Source organism: Saccopteryx leptura, chromosome 1, assembly GCF_036850995.1.
Source record: "Saccopteryx leptura isolate mSacLep1 chromosome 1, mSacLep1_pri_phased_curated, whole genome shotgun sequence".
Taxonomy (NCBI): domain Eukaryota; kingdom Metazoa; phylum Chordata; class Mammalia; order Chiroptera; family Emballonuridae; genus Saccopteryx; species Saccopteryx leptura.
Genome location: NC_089503.1, coordinates 224,627,497 through 224,652,139, shown reverse-complemented (window position 1 = coordinate 224,652,139; position 24,643 = coordinate 224,627,497). Strand labels below are relative to the sequence as shown.

The following is a 24,643-nucleotide window of genomic DNA, read 5'->3' as shown; positions in this document are numbered from 1 at the left end:
TCTTGATTCTTAAAAAGGGGGAAAAAAATACAACAGGTGAGTGATATTAACCCCAGAAAGCACTTTGCTTTTAAGTAATTTAATTTTACAAACCATGAAAAAGCTGTTGATTGCAATCAACTTACATAGAAATAGTCAAATATGCCAACATTGTTATTGCAGCTTCAAAAATGTAACTGTGTGTGGTAAACAACCTCACACTTCCTGGAAATGCAGAGATAGCACGTCACTGCTACGGGATTATTTTACCTTTAATGCTTTAATATACACAAATATCCCTCAAGTCAAATTCTTTCACTATCATGACACTGTATCTTATAAAAAAGTAATAGCTTTGTGCATACGGGGGATGTCTTTGACCCGTGTACTATAAGAGATGACTGCGTAAGGTTTGCAACACTGGTCCAGAGTGGAGAAAACGGTGCTGAGGGTTGCCTTGACAACACGGGTTAGCTGCATTGAGAAATCCTTGGCAAGGCAGGACCTTCCAGTGTGTCAAGATTGGAAACTATCTGCCAAATTAGGTTAAAAGAAAGCTAATCCCATTGCAAGGCAGTATTACCTGACCTATAAAATATCAGTTCTCACTTTTTAAAAAATCATAAACCTTGTTAGAAAATGGATGAAAAATCTAGGTGGGAAGACAGGAAAGCAGGAAGGAAACAGAAAGTGCAGAGCCTGTCCCCCTCTGCTCTAACCATCGCACCTCCCACAGGAGTTTGGGAATTGCCGCCTCTTCTCTGAAAGTCGATTCTGCTAAGACAAGTGCATCTTGCCCTCTGTCTGTTGACTTCAACGTGTGTTTCCCACAAAGTTTCTCTACGGGGAATGTTACCTGCCCATATCGCATATTCTTAAACAATGAGCCACATGGGGATTCCCAACGAAGCTAGTTATTGAATAGAAAACAAAACATGCTAATATATGTGCCCTGTGGCCTCGTTATTCCAGCAGGCCTGGCGAGGGATATATCTGCAAAGTATCATGTCTCTAAGACAGAGCCTGTTACTGAAAATCTATGGTACTGAGCAAACTCGTTTCCTCCCCTCACAAGGGCCCCTTGGTGACATTGTTCTTTGTGCACAGTTTTGGTATGTTTCTTCTAAAAATCACCATAAAGCAATTCTGAATGAGGACGCCTGAATATTTCTTTCATAAACGATTTTCTTAAAGGTAAATAGAGTTTGTTTGTTTTGGTTTAAACTGCAGTTAAGAGGTTTGTTTTCCACATAGTCCCATGTGGTGATCCAGCTGATATTATAGAGGTGGGTCCTGGTTACAGAAGATGTTTTGTGTGTCCCCCGGTCAGGGAAGGGAACTGGGACCGGGAGGACACCCATGGGGGCAGGGGAGCTGCCCCTGTAATTACAAAGTTGGGAAGCATTAGCCCAGCTCCTCTGAGTTGGGCTAGTGTGGATGGGTGGACAGTGACAGCTGCTCCATGTGCGGGGCCGAGGTAAACTAGCAGAGTGTGCCACTGAGTATAAGAATAAACAATATTTCTGTTCCAAGTGACATTTATTTATTTTTTTTCCTGGGCAATAGACAAGTATAATAGATGGGCCCATCACCTGCACTAAAGGCCAGTATTGTTCACAAGGCTTTGTATCCATCTGAATCAAAAGCCTTCACTCCAAGCCTATGAATAATTTAATGGGTGGCAGTGGATGAATGGAAACACTGCTTTTCAGAAGCATCTTCAGAAGGGACAGATGAACAAGCACAGCATCAACAATGACTCACTGACTGTCGCAGGTAGAAAAATAGGCATGTGATTTGGGAAGCATGCCTAAGTGTCATCACGGACAATTTCTGACCCAATCCTAAACATTCGGATTTCTTAGTTGAGGTAAGAATACAGAGAATTTAAGCTGTAAGCCATAATTTGTGCTCTTAGCTAAGTCCTTTAACTGTATCAGCTAACAAGCTAACCATCATACCTGCCATGTGAACACTGTATAGGACCACAGGGAATAAGAATTCTATCTAAGACAGTGGCTCTAAGAAGACAAAACTCATCTTTTTTTTTTTTTTTTTTTAAATATTTTATTTATTGATTTTTTGTGAGAGAGAGGAGTGAGAGAGAGAGACAGAGAGAGAGAGAAGGGGGAGGAGCAGGAAGCATCAACTCCCATATGTGCCTTGACCAGGCAAGCCCAAGGTTTCAAACCGGCGACCTCAGTGTTCCAGGTCGATGCTTTATCCCACTGCGCCACCACAGGTCAGGCCAAAACTCATCTTTTCCAATGATTTCATTTCTCATGCTAAGTGGGCTATCTGTCCTTTGGTCTACTTAGTGTGACCACATAGGTGGTCTGTCTCTCACGGGAGCTATTTGGGTGAAATACGTGAATCTATTTTGTGGTCACATTTTTAAAAACTCTTATGTTTAGAGAAGAAATTAGGCACATCTAAATAACATCTCTAGCTGGTGAAAGCAATGAGTATGCCTTGAGGAAGTCTTACATTCTGGTCTTCATTTTACTTAACTGTCTAATTTTGACTAAGATCTTTAATGATCCTTGGGTCTTGTGTGTTTTTCTTTCTATAAAATAAAATGTTAAAATTCAGTGGTTTCCAATCTTTCTTCTTTGAAAGTCAAAAAGTTTTCAGAGCTTTGGGGCTATCAGAGGTCAAAGGTGAACAGAGAACAAAAAGGACTCTTTCTTTGCTTTTCTCACTAGTCTAATAAGAACAGTTCAGCATCTCCCTCTTTTGTTATTCAATCTTTTATTTAACATTTAAAAATGAACTTTTAATTTTAGAGTAATTTTAGGTTTATAAAAAAGTTTCCAAGGTTGTGTACACCCCTCACCCAGTTTCCTCTAACATTAACATCTTACATGAGTCAAAATGAAAAAAACCCAATATTAGTACACTAAATTAACTAACCTCCAGATTTTATTAGGATTTCACCAGTTTTCCTACTAATAGCCTTTAAGATTTTTGCTAAATAATGTTCCCTGATAAAACTTATGGAACTATCTTTCATAGAGTTTAGAAAGTCCAGAAGAGATGTAAGACAATCTAGTACCTAATGGGGGCTTTGTTAAAAAATTATTTTTATTGAATTTTAGAGAAACAGGAAGGGAGAGAGAGAGAGAGAGAAACCCTGATTTCTTGTTCTTCTTATTTATACATGCATTGGTTGATTCTTGTATTTCCCCTTACGGGGATCAAATCTGCAACCTTGGTGTGTCAGGATGATGCTTCAACCAGCTGAACTAACCAGGTTTATTGGAGGCTTCATTTTGATATCATCAGACACTCAAAAGATCTGAATTAGAAAATCCTTTCTTCTTATGTGAGTCATACGTACATAAAACGTGTCTGCATCGGCACTACCTGGGAGTTCATCAGGAATGTGGAGTATCATGCCTCGGGTCTACTGAACAATCAAAACTGGATTCATTTTTAAGATTTATTTCCATAAAGCTACAGGCAAAGCCCACTTAAAGACTACTTAAAATTTTACTTTAAGATAGTTTCCTGCACCCTCCTAGACCCTTTGGCATCCTTCTTTACTGCTATCTAGGGGAAATTACTTTTAAATATGGTAGCTGATGCTTCCGATATTTATCTCGATCATTTTATGTAATATGCTTCTACTGCTACTGGCAACACATTGATATCACACAACAATCTCTTATACTGTTGATGATGATTTAATGCTTAGCCATAGCCCTCCTCACTCACCTTCTCCATAACCTCCCAGGATCAGTGTCTGGCTCTTTTGATTATAACAATAGAAGAAATTACAACTATATAAAGTGGTATTCATTAAAGAAATCAAGTGTTATTCTAGGGCAGTATTTTTCAAAGTGTCACTTGGGGATCCTTTCAAGAGATCAGATGTGGTCAAAATTATTTAATAATAATTCTTAGATCTTTTTGTATGGTGGGTTTTCCCTGAAGGTATATTATGTGTAGTATCACAACGGACCAAATGCAGAAGCAGATATGAGATTTCAGATGTCTTCCATAGGCCAGCCATTAAAAAGATTTGCAAAATGAAAAAGCAATGCAACTCTTTCATTAAATATTGTTTGTTCTGAAAAATATAATTCTTTATAAAAACATATTACTTATTTAACATGCAAGTATTTCTTAAATGACTTATGTACATATTTGAACATCTTAGTTTCAATTTCTAATAAGGTACATATTTATAGATATATAGATTCTTTAGTGTCTTCAATAATTTATGAGTAAAAAGTTTGAAAATTGCTGCTCAAGGTTAATAATTCATTTTATCAATAAATGTCTTTTGCATTTTAAAGATGATACCCTTTTAATATTCAATCTTGTTTCTCAAGCAAATCAGATACCTATCAAACTGATTCTTTCCCAGAGATCTCTGACCCTGAGGTCTTTAATTCTTTAATTTTTTATTATTTTATTCTTTAATCTGAGATGGTCATTCTCTTGGTCTACATATTTTTTCCTCCTGCTCTCTCCTCTGCATCATTCTCAGGGTGATCATTTTTAGATAGTTTTGAACTGCCGGGTGCACAGCGCTTGTCCTGAGGACCCCTTTGCAGCTCTGCCATATTGCCCCCTCTACTTCCCCATCCTTACTGTTTTGCTTGTATCAAGTGCCTTATTTTGCTCAAGCTCTCCCTTGAAAAGCTTCTAAAGAGCATGCTGGATGTAAGTCTTTAAATTACTTGCATTGTTTTAAAATCTTTATTCTACTCTTATATTTTATTGGACTATGTGCCGACTATTAAAGTGTGGTTAAACATGCCTGCAGAATTCTCAAGGTCTTTCTGAACCATCTCTTAAGTGTGCATAATGGAGAAGACAACCATAATTCTGATTTCAATGGAATCCATCAGAAGCTCTTTGAAAGCTTCCAGACTTTGCTATTTATATTTAATCTTGTTATTCTGAATTTTTATCGTTATCTAAGGCATTATTCGTTTGTGCTAGATAACCATGCCTTTCATTTTCAGAAGTATTCTTGTGTTATTTCTATTATATTTTTCTCTTGCCTTTTCCTCTATTGTCAGTATGTGGAAATGTTCTTAATCTAATTCTAGACTACCTTGACTAAGATTCTTTAAGAAATCTTTTATTCCTTTTGTCCTTTTAGTTTAGTTTTTTTGAAACATTTGCTCAACTTTATTTTTCAATTTTTTCATTGAATGCTTCTTTTTTAGTTATCTGACTTTTAAGGAATTAAAAAATCTCTACTTTTTATTTTTTATTTCTTAAAGCATAAATAACCAATTAAGCTTTCTTTGTCACATCTGATATCAACATCGTGACTGCTTCCTAAAAAGACTGTGGAAGTCATTCTTTCCCTTCCACTGGAACTCTTTATAGCACAGAGGTTGCACGTTACGAATTACAAGTCCTGGTGTCCTCTGACTTCTGCAAAAGCCTGAGTGACTTTTAAAGGAGATCAATGATGGCCTGTGAGGAGCAGGAGCATTTAAGTTGTGACAACTTTGGTTGGGATGTTTATTGAGCTAAACTCAAGGGGTAAGCTGGGAGCTATATTTCTGCTATTTCCCCAAAGTCACTTGATAACTGTCTATGATTCAGAAATCTTGATAAATAGATACTTGACAAGAAGACAGAAGATGTGGGTTATGAGGAATTATTCTTTTCTTACAGAAACAGGTTAATCTCTGAGCTTCGTATTTTTGACTTGAATCTCCCTATTAAAAGTTTTGAAAATACCTTTCTGATGATGAGATCTGTCTGGGTTTATGAACCTTCCTCAGCTGTGTGGCTGAGTCAGAAGTCATACGGATGATCAGTGCCAGCCAGCCCCTCTTAGCCAAGGTATCTGGAGGAAGACATCCCTATCTGGCTTGCTGGGATTCTCTGTCCCAGGTAAAGCGAATGATTGCACTAAACGTTCTATTAATGACACAGGGAGCAGTGGCCCATGGAAGACCAGAATCTCCTAGACATGTTTTTTGGGAATCACAGGGTGAAGAATCCCACGATGAATGCCAGAGGCACCGGCTGCTTCAGGGTGCTCGGTGCCCAAAGGCTCGGGTGAGTCAGCTGCTACTACTCTGTTTATATTACTTATCTGGTTTCGGATATAAAGTGAATTATCCTTCTGCACAGCTAAAGACAATAAGAACAGAATAAAAAGACAAACTATACAATGGGAGAATATATTTGACAATGCATCTGATAAGGGATTAGTAACCAAAATTTATAAAGAACTTGTAAAACTTAATACCAGGAAGACAAAAATGGGCAAAAGAAATGAATAGACACTTCTCCAAAGAGGATATACAGATGGCCAATAGGCATATGAAAAAATGCTCAACATCACTAATCATTAGAGAAATGCAAATTAAAACCACAATTAGATATCACCTCACACCAGTCAGAATGGCACTCATCAATAAAACAACACAGAATAAGCACTGGTGAGGATGTGGAGAAAAGGGAACCCTCCTGCACTGCTGGTGGGAATGCAGACTGGTGCAGCCACTGTGGAAAACAGTATAAAGATTCCTCAAAAAATTAAAAATCGAACTGCCTTTTGACCCAGCTATCCCACTGTTAGAAATATACCCCAAGAACACCATAGCACTGTTTGAAAAGAAGAAATGCACCCCCATGTTTATGGCAGCATTGTTCACAATAGCGAAGATCTGGAAACAGCCCAAGTGTCTGTCAGAGGACAAGTGGATTAAAAAGCTTTGGTACATATATACTATGGAATACTACTCAGCCATAGAAATGATGACATCAGATTATTTACAACAACATGGATGAACCTTGATAACATTATACTGAGCGAAGTGGGTAAATCAGAAAAAACTAAGAACTATATGATTCCATACATAGGTGGGACATAAAAATGAGACTCAGAGACATGGACAAGAGTGTGGGGGTTACAGGGTGGAGGGAAGGAGAGGGAAGGGGTTGGGGGAGGGAAGGGGCACAAAGAAAACCAGTTAGAAGGTGATGGAAGACAATTGGTCTTTGGGTGATGGGAATGCAGCATAAGCAAATATCAAAATAACCTAGAGCTATTTTCTCTGAACATATGTACCCTGATTTATCAATGTCACCCCATTAAAATTAATTAAAAAAAAAAGAATTTGTCTCAGGGCTAATTCAGGCAGTTAGAAGAATAATATAAGGATGCTAATTCTGCTTCTCAGGCCACATCCTGCAAAAGGGGCCCCAAGAAAATTGGTGATATGGCTCCTCTGATTTTGCTAATTGGATTTAAAAAAATAGGTCAGGAACAGCCTGAAATGGAACTAACAATACATGGGCATAAATTTAAAGGACTTTTAGATACTGGAGCTGATGTATCTGTTATTGCTAAGCTACATTGGCCTCCTTCTTGGCCCACTCATGCAGCAGCCACAGAATTACAAGGTATAGGGCAGAGTAAATCCCCTCAACAAAGTTCTAGTTTTTTACATTGGGAAGATTAAGAAGGTCATTCTGGATTTTTGAAGCCTTATGCGCTCCCTGAATGGCCAGTTAATTTGTGGGGTAGAGATGTTTTGAAAAATACAGGAGCATTGCTTGTCAGTCCTAATGGTTTAGTCAGTACTCAGATGCTTGATCAGGGATTTTTGCCCACCAAGGGACTAGGGAAAGAACAGCGAGGAATTCTCACCCCCAATACCAGAATGTGTGGATTAGAATATCAAAATTTAGCATAGGGGCCTTGGTAGCTCCTGCTACCCCAATAATGCATTGTGCAGACCCAATTACTTGGAAATCAGATAATCCTGTATGGGTAAACCAACAGCCCCTTTCTCAGGAGAAATTTAGGGCAGCTGCTAGATTGGTATAAGAGCAGCTACAGCTTGGGCACATTGAACCATCTAATAGCCCATAGAATACACTTCCATATTTTGATCTTGTCGCCTCCTTGATTATCAAGGGGCATAGGCGACCCTTACAGTTTATAGGTTTTGAGCCTCAAAATTATTGTTGTTCCTTTTTTCAAAGGATCAACAACAATGGCTCTGGGAAACTTCCGCTAAATGGCAAATCACTTTTGCAAATCAATGGACAATTTTATACTGAAACAGTCAACTTAAAATCAGCTCAAAGACTAGAATTATATGCCATCATCATGGCTTTTCAGCATTTGCCATATTCCTCCTTTAATCTATATACAGACAGCAAATATTTACTTATGGTTGTTTCCACTATAAAGACTGCTGTCTTACGGACAACTGCGGATGAACTATTTCAGCAGTTCCTCCTCTTCGAAGACTTGTATGTCAACATAGAGCTCCATGTTTTATAGGACATACTCGAGCGCACTCCATGCACCCTAAAGCTTTAGCACAAGGGAATGCCCTTGTTGATCAAGCTACCCAAAAGAAAATTATTTGGGGCAACCATGACAGATTGAACAATTCAGTCTCATACTATTCATCACCAGAATGCTGCAGCCCGGTGTAAACAGCTTCAACTTTCTCGGGAAGCAGCACGGCAGATTGGTAAATCCTGTCCAAGGTGTCCTATACTACAATCTGTCCCTTCATTTGGAGTTAACCCTCAAGGACTCCTACCAGGACAACTTTGGCAAATGGATGTTACTCATATACCTTCATTTGGCAAACAGCCCTATGTCCACGTTACAGTGGATACTTATTCTGGATTTATATACATAGTAACCTCTTTAGAACAGGAGTGGCTGCTAAGCAGGTTAAAGCTCATTGTCTGTATGCATTTTTCTACTATTGGATTTCCTAAACTGGTTAAACTGACAATGCTCCTGCATATGTAGCAAAAGCATTTACTGTATTTTGTCAAACCTTTTGAATTATGGGTATTTCTTACAATCTTTAAAGTCAAGGTATTATTAAAGTATACCCAGCAAATATTTTAAGGTCAATTTAAAAAAATTTAAAAGGGGGAGTCATATCCTGGAACTCCTATGGGTCTACCATATCATGCTTTTTACTTAAAAAAATTTAAATTTCTTTTAAATGCTGATAAACAGGAGACACCAAATTTTCTTCTCCTGCAAACTTCTACCTTCTTTTATTTGATCCAGCTAATAACACTGTTTTGTCTTTTTCCAAGTAGCTCCAGATATACGGAAAAGGTTTATATGGGCGGATGGGGATCTCGCGGAAGACCCCTCAGCGAGATCTTCTGAGCATGGCTTTTAAGGTACCAAGAGGCGGAAAAAGCCCAATAGAGATCAGGTGAACAATCAGCTTTTTGCTCTTAAAGGCTCCAACACCCCAAAGGGGTCTCATAGGATGCCATCTGGGTTCTGCTTCAATAGTGAAAAGGAAGGTCATTGAGCTAAAGCCTGCCAGGCTTACATGCCTCTGCTGTGAGGAAACAGGGACACTGGAAGGTAGCCTTCCCCCTCTCTCCTCTAAGGGAGGGTTCAGTCTCTTCCAGCCCTGCTCCAACCACCTATGACCTAACCTTGCCCAGAATGCTGGGGTTTGCCTCTGAAGGCTGAAGGTGACCAGGGCTGTCGGCCCCATCTACGACACTGTGGACGAGCCTAGGGTATTTCTTCCAAGAAGCAGGTAAACTGATATCATTTGCACAAGGGCCACTTAACTATGTCTTGCCTGAATAGTCAGGTTTTTTATTCTTCCCTCAAAGATCTCTGTTGTGGGTGTTGATAGTCCTATTTTCTACTGCTTTGTTTAATATATAGTATTTCCTTTATTCCTCCTACCTCAATGCCCCACTCATATTTCAGGCTGGGACCTACTCCTAACTTAGAGCTCTCTCTCCCCCTTTTTCCAACTTCTATTGTGAATTTATCTTTGCCACCCAGCTTAGTGTATCCCAAGGTTCTCTTTACCACGCCACAATTGCAGAGCTCCAGGGAAAAGCACCCTGGTCTCATCTCTCCAGGCAGAGGAGAACAGAGGCTCCATCTCCACACATGCTGCAGATGGCTTTTCCAGTCTACCTGAATCATTACCAGCTAGAAGCAGCGGTCATTGGGACTTGGACGTGAGCTGCAAAGTATAGAATTGTGACAACAATTCCAGTGCCATGCGGACTTTTCCTGGATGTGGACTTTTTCTGGACTCCTGCTCCTTGTGACAGCTCCTAATGGACTGAACTGGGGTTGGTTTGCATTCGCAAGGATTTGGAATGGTGTTGGTGCCAACTTGGACTTGGTGAACATGTTAACTCTTTTATGGATTCTTGTTGTATTGGACAAGAGTTTGCTCAAAGGCTTTAATCACTGTAAAAAAAATATATATAGAAGACTGGATAAAGAAGATGTGGCATATATACACTAAGGTATACTACTCAGCCATAAAAAATGATGACATTGGATCATTTACAACAAAATGGTGGGATCTTGATAACATTATACAGAGTGAAATAAGTAAATCAGAAAAAAACAAGAACTGCATGATTCCATACATTGGTGGGACATAAAAACGAGACCAAGAGACATAGACAAGAATGTGGTGCTTATGGGGGGGGGGGGGAGGGAAGGAGAAAGAGGGGAATGGGAGGGGGAGGGGCACAAAGAAAACTAGATAGAAGGTGACAGAGGACAATCTGACTTTGGGTGATGGGTATGCAACATAATTGAATGACAAGATAACCTGGACATGTTTTCTTTGAATATATGTACCCTGATTTATTGATATCACCCCATTAAAATTAATAAAAATTTATTTATAAAAAAAATAAAGTGAATTATCCATGAGACTCAACAGCTCTCCACCGACACTTGGTGGTTACTTTTCTTGGCCCACTTGGAGAGGGGTGTCTGTGGGAATCCTCCAACCTCTTGTAACTGATGCTCATTTGACAACCTTTTCACCATAGTATCTTTAATTAAATCGTTCTCTTAGTGTAACAGAGAAGCAGTTGCAAAATTGAGCATTTTTGCCCTAAAAATTCTCATCAGCTTTGCTTCAGTTATAATTTAATAGTTAGAATTATATTAATCCTGTCTAGGGTTACTAAAATTATCTTCCATATCATTCTTAAGTCTATTTCAAAATATTACAACTAATTCACTTTCAAACTCCATATCTCTGTTCAGTAGTGAATCATAACTGGGCATCAACGAGCCCCGCTCAGTGTGGCCGCCCAGACCCAGCTGGCATTAGTGGGGTCTTACATATGAATAAGTCCAGCAGAAGGTTATTAGTCTCTTAGGAGACATGCCATTTCCTAAATGCAGAAAAGATGTAGCTCAAACATTTGTTAGCTTTGTTCATTCATAAAAATACTTCATCAAAAGGTCAACTCTTGTATTAAACTAACTCTACATTTACAGAAACCCTAGCCTTCAACAGAATATCTTTCTCAGGCTTAACTACACTCATTTGCTTGACCTTAAAGCTATACTGGTTGTCTTTACTGCGCCAAAGAGAAAATGGCTTTCAGCCCAGCCTGCCTCTTTTCTTAGGGTCAGAAGTCTTTTATGTATTGTGTCAAGAACCACTTGAATTTGCTTTACACTAGCTTGTAACCACCTACTTACAATTTATAAGAAAAAAAAAAAAAAGCCCTACATGGGTAGCTCAGTTGGTTAGAGCAGGGGAAGTCAATCTTTTTATACTTACCGCCCACTTTTGTATCTCTGTTAGTAGTAAAATTTTTCTAACTGCCCACTGGTTCGACAGTAATGGTGATTTGTAAAGTAGGGAAGTAATTTTACTTTATAAAATTTATAAAGCAGAGTTACAGCAAGTTAAAGCATATAATAGTAGTTACTTACCAAGTACTTTATGTCGGATTTTTGCTAAATTTGGCAGAATACATCTTTATAAAACAACTTACTATAGTTAAATCTATCTTTTATTTATACTTTAGTTGCTCCACTACCACCCACCATGAAAGCTGTAATGCCCACTAGTGGGGCGGTAGGGACCAGGTTGAGTGATTTTCAACCTTTGTTTCTCATGCACTCATAAACTAATTACTAAAGAAAAAGGGGCCTTGACCTCTTCTTCTTTAGTAACTAATTTATTTGTGCCATGAGATGAAAATGGTTGTATTTAGTCAGGGGCACTGACCTTAGTAATTAGTGTGTGTTTGTGCCATGAAAAAAAAGGTTGAAAATCACTAGCAGAGCATTGTCTTGTTATGCCAAGGTTGTGAGTTTGATCCCTGGTCAGAGCACATGCAAGAAGAAACCAAAGAATACACAACTAAGTGGAACAACAGATAAATGCTTCTCTCTCTTTCTCCCTCTTCTTCTCTCTCTCAAAAATCAATAAATATTAAGAAAATAAAAACAATTATGTCCTGGACACTCACATCTAGCTTCTAGTCACCTTTCAGGATGCCTCCTTAATTGTCAGCCTCAAACAGTCTCCTTTGCTCCTCTTTTCCTTTTCTCTTTCTTCTCTCCATTTTCCTTCTCTTTCTGTAGTCATGCCTTTTAATGTTTTTTTTTTTCTTTTAAAAAATTTAGACAGAGTGTGTCTTGTTTTCCTCACCAGGGTTTCCTTTAAAGCAGGGGTCGGGAACCTATGGCTTGTGAGCCAGATGTGTCAGACAGACTCCCTCATGTGCCTGACTGGGATCCACCCGGCACGTCCACCAGGGGGCGATGCTCTGCCCCTCCAGGGCATCGCTCGTTGCGACCAGAGCCACTCTAGCGCCTGGGGCAGAGGCCAAGGAGCCATCCCCAGCGCCCGGGCCATCTTTGCTCCAATGAAGCCTTGGCTGCTGGAGGGGAAGAGAGAGACAGAGAGGAAGGAGAGGGGGAGGGGTGGAGAAGCAGATGGGCGCTTCTCCTGTGTGCCCTGGCCAGGAATCGAACCCAGGACTTCCGCACGCCAGGCCGACGCTCTACCACTGAGCCAAACAGCCAGGGCCCAGATGTGGCTCTTTTGATGGCTGCATCTGGCTCGCAGACAAATCTTTAACAACAAAAAAAATAACATTAAAAAATATAAAACATTCTCATGTATTAAAATCTATTCATTTTCTACTGCTCATGTTCATGGTTGTGGGTGGCTGGAGCCAATCACAGCTGTCCTCTGGGACAACACCAAATTTTTATTGGGTAATGCATAACGTACACGGGTCATTGTATGGCTCTCATGGAATTACATTTTAAAATATGTGGCATTCATGGCTCTCTCAGCCAAAAAGTTTCCCAACCCCTGCTTTAAAGGGTAGGACGAAAGACTAATAAAGCATACACCTAATTTCTGTAGCATTTGAACCTTGGACTCCTCTGTTGCTTGGCATCCTGCAGCGTACACCTAAGCTAGTCAACGTGAAGAATTCCCTCTATACCTGTTTTTCTTTATCTTCAGAATATTTAAAATTTATTTGAATGTGAGGTTTCTTGCATTATTTTCTTTTTTTTTAAGTGGATTCCTCATTGTGCTTTTCATGAAATCACAGAATTTTAAGTTGAAAGAAAAATCAAACATAATCTTGCCCAGTCTCATGAAGAAACTGAGACAAGGGTAAGTGGGCTTAAGCTTCATAACCAGAATTAAAATCTAATTTTCTGACTCTTAGCCCAGGGCTCTTTCCTTTACTGTTAATTGGTTATGTGTCCTTTTTAAATTGAGCTACATTTTTTATATTTCAGTTAAAAGAGGATTTAAAAACTATTTACCCTTTCTATATTGTAGGGTTCTGTGCTTTGGAGGGGGAGTATGGAGGCTTCTGGAGGATGGGCCTTATGGTCAAAGCTCTGTTGCCCTCTTAGAGCGCCTCTTTTGTTTCTTCTTCTTTATTTCATGTTTTCACATGGAGGGACCTCCATTAGGGTAACACAGTGTGCCTCTCTCTCTGCCTCTCACTCACTGCTCTAACTGAGAGGAGAAAAAGAACTAGGGATGGATTGCCCAACCTCTTTGCCTCCTGTCCCACTTCCCCCGGATTTTATCGTAGCCCATGCTGTGCACTGACAGGGCAGGTTCTGCTGTACCCGTGCCTAGATGGGTCAGTCAGCCTCAGTTAGGGTAGAACGTTCATATGCAAGATCACACCATTGGTACGATGAGATGGTGGGTGGTATAGCCATGTGGAGAGGAACAACTTGATGATGACACCATTTAGAGAAACGTAGAAAATTGGAAGGAAGTAGGCTTGTGAGAGATTAGTTCTTGCTTGGAGTGAAATCTTTGCACCGCCTTGTTCCTTATAATGTTGATAATATCACACAAGCATGTTGATGGATGTACAGTAGGGTTAAACACCATCATTCTAGACAGATCATATCAATGACTTCCTCATTTCTCTCTTACTTGTCAATCCAATAGAAAAGGAATCTGATTTGTCTAAAATATTTGCTTTAAAGAAAGCCATATTGATTTTCAGTGCCTTCTGGTTTAATAAATTCAGCCAAAAATTTAGGAAAATTCCTTTCTTATATTTTATGCCAAGATTTGAGAAATAAAAATAATAAATATGAAACAATCCCAGCTGAGAAAAAGATCTTTAGGAGAAAAATTCAAATATGAAAGTAATTTAAAACTCAATCATTATATCATCTTAAAAATTAAAGTGAAAGACAAATATATTTTCTTTCTCATATAAAAAAACTCCATCATAGGATGATGCTTGGGGAAATCTTTATTTGTAACTGTTTGTGTGTGTGTGTGTGTGCATGCGCACATGGATGTACATATGTTTCTTCACATTTTAATATGATGGTTTTATGCTTTCCATATGGATGAGTGTGATATTGATTCCATCACGGTATCTACAGTTTATGCTTCAAGTAGCAAAATACACTCTGTATAGAAGAAGTTCCATTTTGTATTTGTTGTCGTCATCAAAACCAAAATAGATTTCCCCGAAGGTGGAACTGTATCCTGTTAAAGACTTTCATAGTAAATCTAATGTAAGTTAAGTGTTTCTTTTTCGTATCTAGAATAGTGGCAGAAGGTGACGTTCTTACCAGGCAGATAAGGTTATGTTCTTCAAGTGATAATTTTCAAAGACAGAAACAGAACTAAAGTAGTAAATAATTGGATCTACTAATAACCAGTGCTGAAGAGAAATGTTCCAGCCAACCATGGTTATCCGGGGGTTGTTTATTTAAGTCTCCTTTGAGACATCCTCTATCAAATCCTGCTCCGTATTCCCAATTCTCTCTCCCCAATGTCCTGGTTATCTAACTGCTAACTAATACCTTGTTGATTGGCCTAGGTTATGTGAAGCATGGAGAACTAAAGAGAAAAGACAGTCATTTTGCTATGTGTGTTTATAGTTATCGTAAAAATATCTTTTAATACGGATCGTCTCATAAGCGACAATGGTGGGCTTGCTCTCTTTGAATTACCTTTATCTGCCATTCCCTTTGGAGCTTCAGAAAAGTTTTGATCCCCACAACCAGCCACTGATTACAAACCATTCAAATTTATTACAGAATATTGTAAGTAAGTAATTCATCCTTTTTCATCTTTCTTGCAGTGGACTATCTGCTCTCAGAGAGGACGGTGTTTTCCTGTCTAGTTTGCTACTGAACACAACTGGCACATATTACAGTGAGTTGAGTAAATGAGTGAACTTGGCATTGTTGAAGACTCCTCAGGAAAAAACATTCAGAACACAGCTTGCTCCTGATGGTGCTCAAGTCTGCCTAGAGGTTGTACTGTGATTACAGATGTAAGCTTCATAAAAGAATAAGCTCTTTGCCTGACATGTGGTGGTGCAGTGAATAAAGTGTCAACACGGAACGCTGAGGTCACCGGTTCAAAACCCCGGGCTAGCCTGGTCAAGGTGCAAAAGAGAAGCAACTACTATGAATTGATGCTTCTTGCTCCTCTCTTCTTTCTCTCTCTCCTCTTTCTAAATTCAATAAATATAATCTTTTTAAAAAAGGAAAAAAATAAGCTCTTTTGTTGTCCAGAGAAGAATATTTCTATTTTGCACAAACTATTTTATAATATTGATCCCTGCTGGGTAAACAATTTTGTATTGAAATTTTAAAGACTAATCAACTTGTCTTTGTTGTAACTTACTAGTATTTCCTCAGAAGAAGAAAGGATGAAATCATGTAAGAAGTCTCACGTGTCTACTTGAAAGAAGTATGAACCACTTGTATTCTCCATCCCAATTATTTGGCATAAGACATGTTGGCATTGTTATTTACTCAAACTGGAGTATTACTTTAATTGAAATATTGTTATGCCGGTGGCTGAGACCAGGCAGGTCCATATTGGATTTGGGCAGATGGTAGAGAAATTGCAGAGACAGAAAGCACTGACTGGGCCATTTCCATTTAATAGAGTCTGGCAACAGCAGACAAGCACACAGGCAGGGGGAACTGCTTCTCAGGCAAAGAGACAGCAAGAATGGTTCCTCACAGTGGTGGGCAGGCGATCCACCATCCGCAACTCCCCTGAGCACAAGCACCCATAGCCTTACATAGACCACACACACGTGGTGCAGGTGCACACCCACACGCCAATCAGGAAAAGTGCTCCCTTTCCTCCTGCACAGTCAATAAATCCTGGCTTTACTTGCTGCACTTTGCCTCTTAGTTGTGTTTTTGCCTTCAAGAAGACAAGAATCAAGGTCTCATCATTTTTGCCAATAACAATTCTGACTGAGAGCATGAATGTCTTAAGGCAATAAAACAAGTAAAAAACAAGGAAAACATCTTAGTGGAAAAGATAATGCTTCAATTGACTTGAAGAACTTTTCTTATAATGACATTCTTTCTGTTATTTTGTAGTTTATTGGTCCTTTCCCTTCCACAGCAAGCAGCCTGTTGGGTTCCTCCTTCTCATTGAATAAAACAGTGAGTAGGCAAAGGGAAGCATCTGGCTGTAGACATCACCACTGGGCAGTGAGAAATTTGTTGTGGGAAACTCAACTGGCTCATCCAGGGAGTGTGAGTTTGCAAACTAAATCATTTCCTAAGATTATTCTAAAACATTTAGGCTGCCCTTAGGGCTTATACAGTAATGGAACTAAAGCACAGCAAAAAGACAAGACGGGAGAATGAGTATGCATTGCAAATTAAGAGGATGTTTTCTACAAAAGTATAAAGAAATCTTTGTACAGCATTATAATAGAGCAGAGATTTCCACTGCCTCTAGGCTTATGTATATATTTTTGAAGAAATTAAATAGCAAACCCACTGCCTTCAACTGGGCTCCGATTATAAGGAAACAGCCTAAAAGGCAATGGAAATCTTCATTTGCTGAAGGCTTTTTAAGAATCATGGAATCCCAAGTAATTTGAGTAAAACTGAAAATTAAGAAAGATGGCAAAGAGAAGTTCAAGAATCCAAAAACGATGGCAGAATGTTCGTGCTCACAAAACTCTTCCCAGTGATCACAAGAGAATCTTGCAGAAGTTTATCTAGAACAGCTTTTTCTAGACCCAATTCTATAACTCTTGATTTTTTTTGGTTGATGTTTGAAGTAGAAAGCAGCTACATAAAGTGTTGATTAAGGCAGTGGTCCCCAACCTTTTTTGGGCCACGGACCGGTTTAATGTCAGAAAATATTTTCACAGACAGGCCTTTAGGGTGGGATGGATAAATGTATCACGTGACCGAGACAAGCGTCAAGAGTGAGTCTTAGACGGATGTAACAGAGGGAATCTGGTCATTTTTTAAAAATAAAACTTCGTTCAGACTTAAATATAAATAAAACAAAAATAATGTAAGTTATTTATTCTTTCTCTGCGGACCGGTACCAAATGGCCCACGACCGGTACTGGTCTGTGGCCCGGGGGTTGGGGACCACTGGATTAAGGGCTATTGGAGGAACAAAGCGGTGACAGTAGATGCTCTGAGAGGAGGGGAAAAAATAGAAACAATAAAAAGCAGATAGAATGGCTTTCCAAACACAGCAGACTGGTGGCAGCAGAAGGCGAACACACATCCTTCTATGCGTTTCAAGATACTGAGGCAGTTAATATTTTTCAGCCTGCAAAATATTTGATGTTTATATTGTATAATGACGTAACTAGGTATTAGGAAAATACATTGGGTAAAACATGCATGTTTAAAGAGGAAGATTTTTTAGAAAATTTTACTTTATAAAAACTTATTTCTAAAGATTCCAATAGAAATGATTTAAATAAAAGCGAGAGTTTTCAGCTTCTGAAGGGAAGGAGTCACAATGAGATGAGTATTAAGCTTTAGAATCAGAGAGCTTTGTGTGATATCAAGTTTGATACTGTGTCTTATTTTCCTCATCTGTAAAATGGGATTTATGGATGCCTACACAAAAGTGAGTTTGTAATGTAGATTAAATTAATTAAGTGGTCTATTCTAAATATTTGACACGATAGAAACGCAGCATGTGGTTTTCTCAGTGAAATTGCAAATCCTCTATAATTTAAGTAAATTATGCATTTTAAATTTCTTATATGATTAGGTAACATTATTCAATAGGGTGCTAGAAGAACCTAGCTAAGAATTTAACCACATTCCCTGCCCTGTTCAATTTTAGTGCTGTGAATTGTAAGACTTTCAGCTCAGCAGAGAATCAATAATAACCTCTGGGCAGTTGACTCACTACAGTAATTTACATAGGCTCTTTTAAAAGGTGTGATGCTACATCATATTAAGGAAAGGAAGAAATTAACATAGTACTTGTCAAATACAGTTCTTTACTTTTTTAAAATAGATATTGCAACTAAAGCATTGTAAGTCAGCATGGTGTTAATGTAGAAATACCAAAATAATTACTCCTTTGTATTTGGCACAAGTTCACACAGAACCTATATACAGTATAATGAACTTTCCAATATTCAAGATCTTTTTGATCTGGAAAAATAACAAGTGCATATAGTTCAACCTACTAGGCACTGAAGCAAAGGTAATTGATTAACTGCCTCATTTTATATGTAGAAATGAGACAAGAAAAAAATGAATGCATATTTTGTGTTATGTATTTGTCAAATAGCTTTCATATGGAAAACTATATAAAGAAACATTATAGGGGAGGACATAAAGTTGTCAATAGCATTTCTACCTTCAAGCATAGCTACATATCCAGCAGGCGGTTTCTCCCACTCAGGAATGATTCAAACCTGAACCCCATGCAGTTCTTCAACTTCCAAACAGGAGGCGAGTTTATGCTTCCTAACTGATATTGTGTCCATTTCTAGATTTCACTGAGTCATCACTCTACTTTCTATATCTTTGGCTTTTTGACTTTTCTGGGACCTGATAATGATTTCTGACCCAGGTAACTTAGTAGATTAATGAGACTCTTCTTGAATATTATCCAGTAACTGAGCTATTGACTTGGAGATGATGGAAATTGCTTTTTTCTCAAATAAGCTCTTGATTTTTATTTAGACTTTAGAGACTTTTTCTGGAAACATTAGGATACCTTGAGGAATTTACTAATTATAGATTTTGATGTAATAATATTAGCAATTAATGAAGTAAGGTTTTACTAATACCTTTAGAGACTAATAAGTTGCAAGGTTCATCAGACTAGGAAGACTTGTACCTTCCTACTTTAAGAAGCTATTTCACTTAAATAGACTACCCTGCTTCCATTGGCTAATGGTAGAAATTCAGAATCATTATCTAAATTAATTGTTTTATATGCTTGGTTTTTGGAATATTATCAGCTATAATGGAATTACTGAGTTGAAAGCAATTAATTGGGTGTACTTCGAATATATTTTAACCAAATGCTATGCCTGTCACTCTAAATAATCACTTAAAAACTACCAAAAGAAAACTGCTGATGAGTCTTAGTGCCATCAAAACAAACTATCTAGAAAAGTTTTAAAATGCCTCATATCTGTATAGCTTGTGCCACCTCAGAATCTGAAAAGTCATTTTGAATACTGCTGTTTACATATTATCCCAGTGCCCCTAGGTTTAAAGGAGAAAGGGAAAGTTTGAAATACTTTTTATAGATTTTCAAAGCCTATAAATCCTAGAGGCAGGAATCGAATGTGTGTTTCTCATGCCTAGGACTCAATGTGTTAGACCAGGCATTAGAAGTTCCGATGCCTTGACTAGAGCCACAGAGGTACTCAGGCGAATGAAGATGGCGCAAGGTCTCCGGATCAGAAGGAGAGAGAGGGCTGAGAAGTGTGGAGAACGTAAAGGCAAAGGGCCTTTTGAAAGGACAAGCCACCACCTAGCTCTCCTGGTTGTTTTCCTATGGATGCTGTGATTTTCAAATACAGATTATTTTAGACTTTACATAAAATAATCACCTATTTAAAAGTTGGTAACAAATTCAAATTTGAATCCTTGTGGATCAAATAAAATGTATCCGTGGGGTGTTAGGAAGCCACTTCTGGATGAGATTCTAACATCCTCTGTAGATATATAAATGCTATTAAAAATGAAAATTGTTAACATGCTATCCTTCATTAATATTTATGACCAATCAAAGGAAATATTAAAAAAAACTAGGGTATTTCATTAATCAACAGATAGTAGGTGCCCACTAGGTTGCCACAACATATTCATTAGTAAGAATATATTTATTATCTTTTTAGTATATAATGAATATTCATATTCATTAAAAAAGGATAGATATATTCACTGCATTTCTGAGGTCTATAAACAGGTTAGTTGAGGGGAAAAGAAAAAATTTTCTGATAGGGTTGTAAATTACTGGGAATAAAATATTTAGAAAGGATCAAAGTTATATATCAGGGATGATTCTATAGAAGCTGAAGGTAGGATAAGAAGATTTTTCAAGCTACATATAGTTCCATGTGTTGTTTACTATAGAAAAATGGGAGAGAGGGCAGATAGCATGAAGAGAAAATGTGACTATTTTATTATTCTTGACTATGGCTTTCAGATTAAAATACGATGTTTGACAAAGTTGAAATGGAAATTTCATATAGATGTAGGTTAAGGAAAAAACCCACGGAGATGCTATGAACTAACTGTGGTTCCCTGGGGGCTTAGAAGAGGAATTTACAGAATCATGGAGAACAACAACGTGTCATTTAGCTACTCCAGATAACATCTAGCATCTGTTGGTGGGTAAAGCAAAGAATAAGCAGTAAGTGTCCAGTTCTATTTCTGGCATTTGATTGCTCTGGGCCCAGAGGAAACTGAATGTCACCTTTTAGCACTTAGGTCACTGGGTATGTTAAAAAAAAAAAGGCAATGTGTCTCCCAAGGCCATTATGCATCAGTTTGACATCTCTAAACCATTTGCAGATTTTTTAAATTAAGGCTACCACAAATGCAGGGAATGCTATTCTCTTTGTAATTTATAGATTTTTAATGAAGGATTGTGATGGCTACCTACCAATCAGATCCTTATTAGAATATGCTTGTTTGCTTTACATCTCTGCTCATCCCAGAACCCATCATGTTTATTTCCAAGCAATGTTATCTTTATACACTTTTTCTTTGCATTTAATTTAAATGAGGAAGCAGATTCATTATTTAAATTGCAGTCTCCATACTCTCATTTGGAAATTGAGGCACCCATGTATGTAAGGCTGCAGTTGGGTAAAAAGATGAATATGCTGTGTGCAAAAATCCAGGGGCCCAGCCATGAAGCATGAATTATATAAAGTGCATTTTCTTTGTATCTTTTACAAGTTTTTCTCTGCTAGCTTTGAGTGCAATGCTAACTTCATATTTTAATCATATTCTTACCTTTATTTTTTAGAAAAATATAACATAAATGAGGAATTTGAAGATTAAAGTTATAGATAAAAATCTACTTACCCTGTCTTAGAGCTCGGTGCACATTATGAAAAACAATGCCTTTTGCATGTACTCTAATTTTCCATGAACCTTCAAACCACATTCCCAAATAAAGTTAAACATGAACACACTCTTGACAGAAAAAGCATTCTTTTCTATTACCTGATGCCTGACTTTCAAAAAATTAGATGAGTTCAGATTATTTAATGTAACCTATTATCTAACCTTCTTGGGAATTGACCTCAGTAAGCACAGTGTTCTCACGGTTCCCATCAATTCAATGGCATTGAATTACAAAAATATTTTGCATACATACTCACACACATTCACATACATATGCACACACTTTTTTTTTTACTTTAAAGAATGATATAAAAATCCGAGGCTCTAGAATACAAACTAGAGAAGAAAGAATTATCTGCAAACACCTGGCTGCATTTTATATATTGAAGCCAACACAAGACATGTACTCTTTAGGGATATTAAAATATTAGCAAAATCTCATTGGAGAAAGAAATGGTTTTCCAACAAGCCAGCTTTGCAAGTTCTCCTTCCAAACTAATTCTTACAGACACTGTACCTTCCGGAGAGGTTTGAGCTTGGTCTCCATTATGAAGTCATACTTGCAGAGCTCACAGCAGCGCGTGTCTGAGCTCTTGATCCACTGGTGGAGGCAGGACTGGTGGACGAAGCGCAGGGTGCCCGTGCAGCGGCAGGGTGTGATGAGGGGGCTCTCTTCATCCCCTTCGCAGTGGCAGATCCTGGGGAAAAACACAGCAGCCAGGATGAGATCTCCCAGAAATCACTTCTCCCCAACGGACTTCCTCCCCCGCACATCCCAGGCTGGATGAGTACGGTGACATCACCTTTAGAATGCATGAACATTTCATTCCAACTTGGTGCTAGAACTCAATCTATGACCAATATTAATTTTCTTTCATTTGCACAGTCATTGCTGGACCCTTAAATCATGTTATAAGGCTCTAGACACAGGCGCATTCCTACACCAAAGCCAATTTTTAACAGCACAGCTATTGAGCTATGACCCCAGCTTAATTTATTTAATAGGTGAGTGTCTACGGCATTTACTGACTATATATATATATATATATATAAAAGGTATGACTTCTAAATATTCTAAGAAATGTTGTAATCTGTTAACTTTATTCTTTTGTTTTGATGATAGTTTTACAGGGGCATGGTGTATAATTTAGTACAGAGGTATCCTAGCAACACAGTAGAATTCTGAAAATTTTCACATATTACCAGAGAATAAAATGAATACAGAAAGTCTCAGCTTAGAAGTATTACAAAGATTTTCCTAGGAAGAGGCACATAAATTTGGGCATAATGAATGGCCTAGTCAACAATTATCATTGTTTAAGTTAATTACTACATTTTCTAAAAAATTCAGAGTTCAATTAGTATGTTGAATTACCATGAATTTTAGTGTCATAGATTCACAGTCTATAAAATCTTTATTCTCACCTTCAAATTTTAAAAGGTAACTTGTTTACCCCATTGGGTGAGATAAGCTTTGCTTACCTCATGTTGTGAATTCAAATCTTAGTATTTCAATAATTCCTATGATTTAACCAGCTATTAAAATTGATGATAAATTTAATTAGAAGTATTGCTTGAAATCTGTTAGAAATAGAAATGGAACATTAAGAATATATCTGTAGAGTTACTTCTTTAAGCTGAGTCGCAGTGGCCCATTGGAAGAATATTTAAATTGCTGCTAGTGCTCTTTCCTCTTAGGTCTGTACATTTTACTCTCCAGAAGCCTAAGTATTCAAGAACAAATTTTTAAAATATATGCATCTATCTTGGCTGCCTCACCAGGGGAAATGAAATAGGTGCTCCGATCATTATAGCAGCAAGATAGAGGAATCGAAACTCAACTCTTCCTTAACCTCAAAATAAAGAAGTATGACACAGGGCAGTAGTATTTTGAATTTCTTTTTCTTAAGTAAAAATAAAGTAAGCAACAAAGAAACACTGACTTTTAAAGCCCTAGGGGTGGGAGTGGTGGGTGAGAGCATAGGTCTGCCTTCCCCTGGACTGAGTTAGGAAGTAACAGTGTTGGTTATAGCAGCACATATAAAAGGCTGACCTGGTGCAGGCAAACTGAAAATTATCTGAAAGCTTCGTTTTTAATATGAAAACCTGAAATATCTTCTCTTTTCAAAGGTGAATGTCTTAGGGATTAGGGTTTAGTATAAATATATATTGTATCATACTCACTGCCATAAGAGTGTTGTTTCCACCATAGGGACTCAGTAAATAATTGTTGAGTAAAGGAACTGTTCAGTCAACAAACTATGTCTTATTATAAAAGTGACCAGTGAAAACAAAAGAACATCTGTGTTTCTATAACACTTCATTTTGTTATAATACTTGTTCTTGGAGCTAGCTTTGAAATAATAAATTATATGGCACAAGAGGTTGACATATTTCTCAAGTTCTTGAAACTCTTATCTCCCTGCCTCCACACAAAGATACTCCCTTAGATTAGGAGTCAGCAAACTATGGCCTGATTCTTCCTGCTGCATGTTTTTGTAAATAAAGTTTTATCGGAACACACCAACACATGTTGTTTGTATTGTTCAGAGCTGTGTGTGCACTGTCCCTGCAGAATTGAGAGTTGCTGCAGAGACCACAAGGCTGCAAAGACTGACATATTTACTATCCATCCCTTTACAGAAAACATCTTCTTAATCCTGCCTTAAACATGATGCTTATGAGTTAAAGATAATGCATAAATATTATCAACAAAAATAAAAACAAATTTATCCCCCACCCCCCAAAAAAATCACATCAACTTCTGCAAGGGAACAGTGGTTGAAATAAAGGTTACATAGAGAAAGAAGCACACAATAAAAGTGAAAGTCCCTCCTGGCCTGGCATTGAAGTCTGCTGCTCCATGAACAGTCTGCAGGGGCAGGGCACATGCTCTCTTGTTTAAAAAGTAAAAACTTGCAGTGAATGCTGTCTGATAATTCATCACCAAAAAACGATTGTGTCAATGAAATACCACTCAGCCATAAAAAAGATGAAATACTGCCATTTGCGACAACATGGATGGACCTTGAG

The 24,643-nt window shown here is 38.0% G+C and overlaps 1 protein-coding gene across 4 annotated transcripts in view; it reads right to left on the bottom strand.

Moving 5' to 3' along the window:
* Window positions 1-24,643, bottom strand: part of MARCHF1 (membrane associated ring-CH-type finger 1) — an 833,928-nt gene that overhangs the window by 29,839 nt on the left and 779,446 nt on the right. For all 4 annotated transcript variants that reach the window (XM_066387072.1, XM_066387063.1, XM_066387056.1 and 1 more), the window contains one exon: window positions 22,128-22,308. In XM_066387072.1, the coding sequence (XP_066243169.1) occupies window positions 22,128-22,308 (181 nt within the window). The remainder of the gene's footprint in view (window positions 1-22,127; window positions 22,309-24,643) is intronic.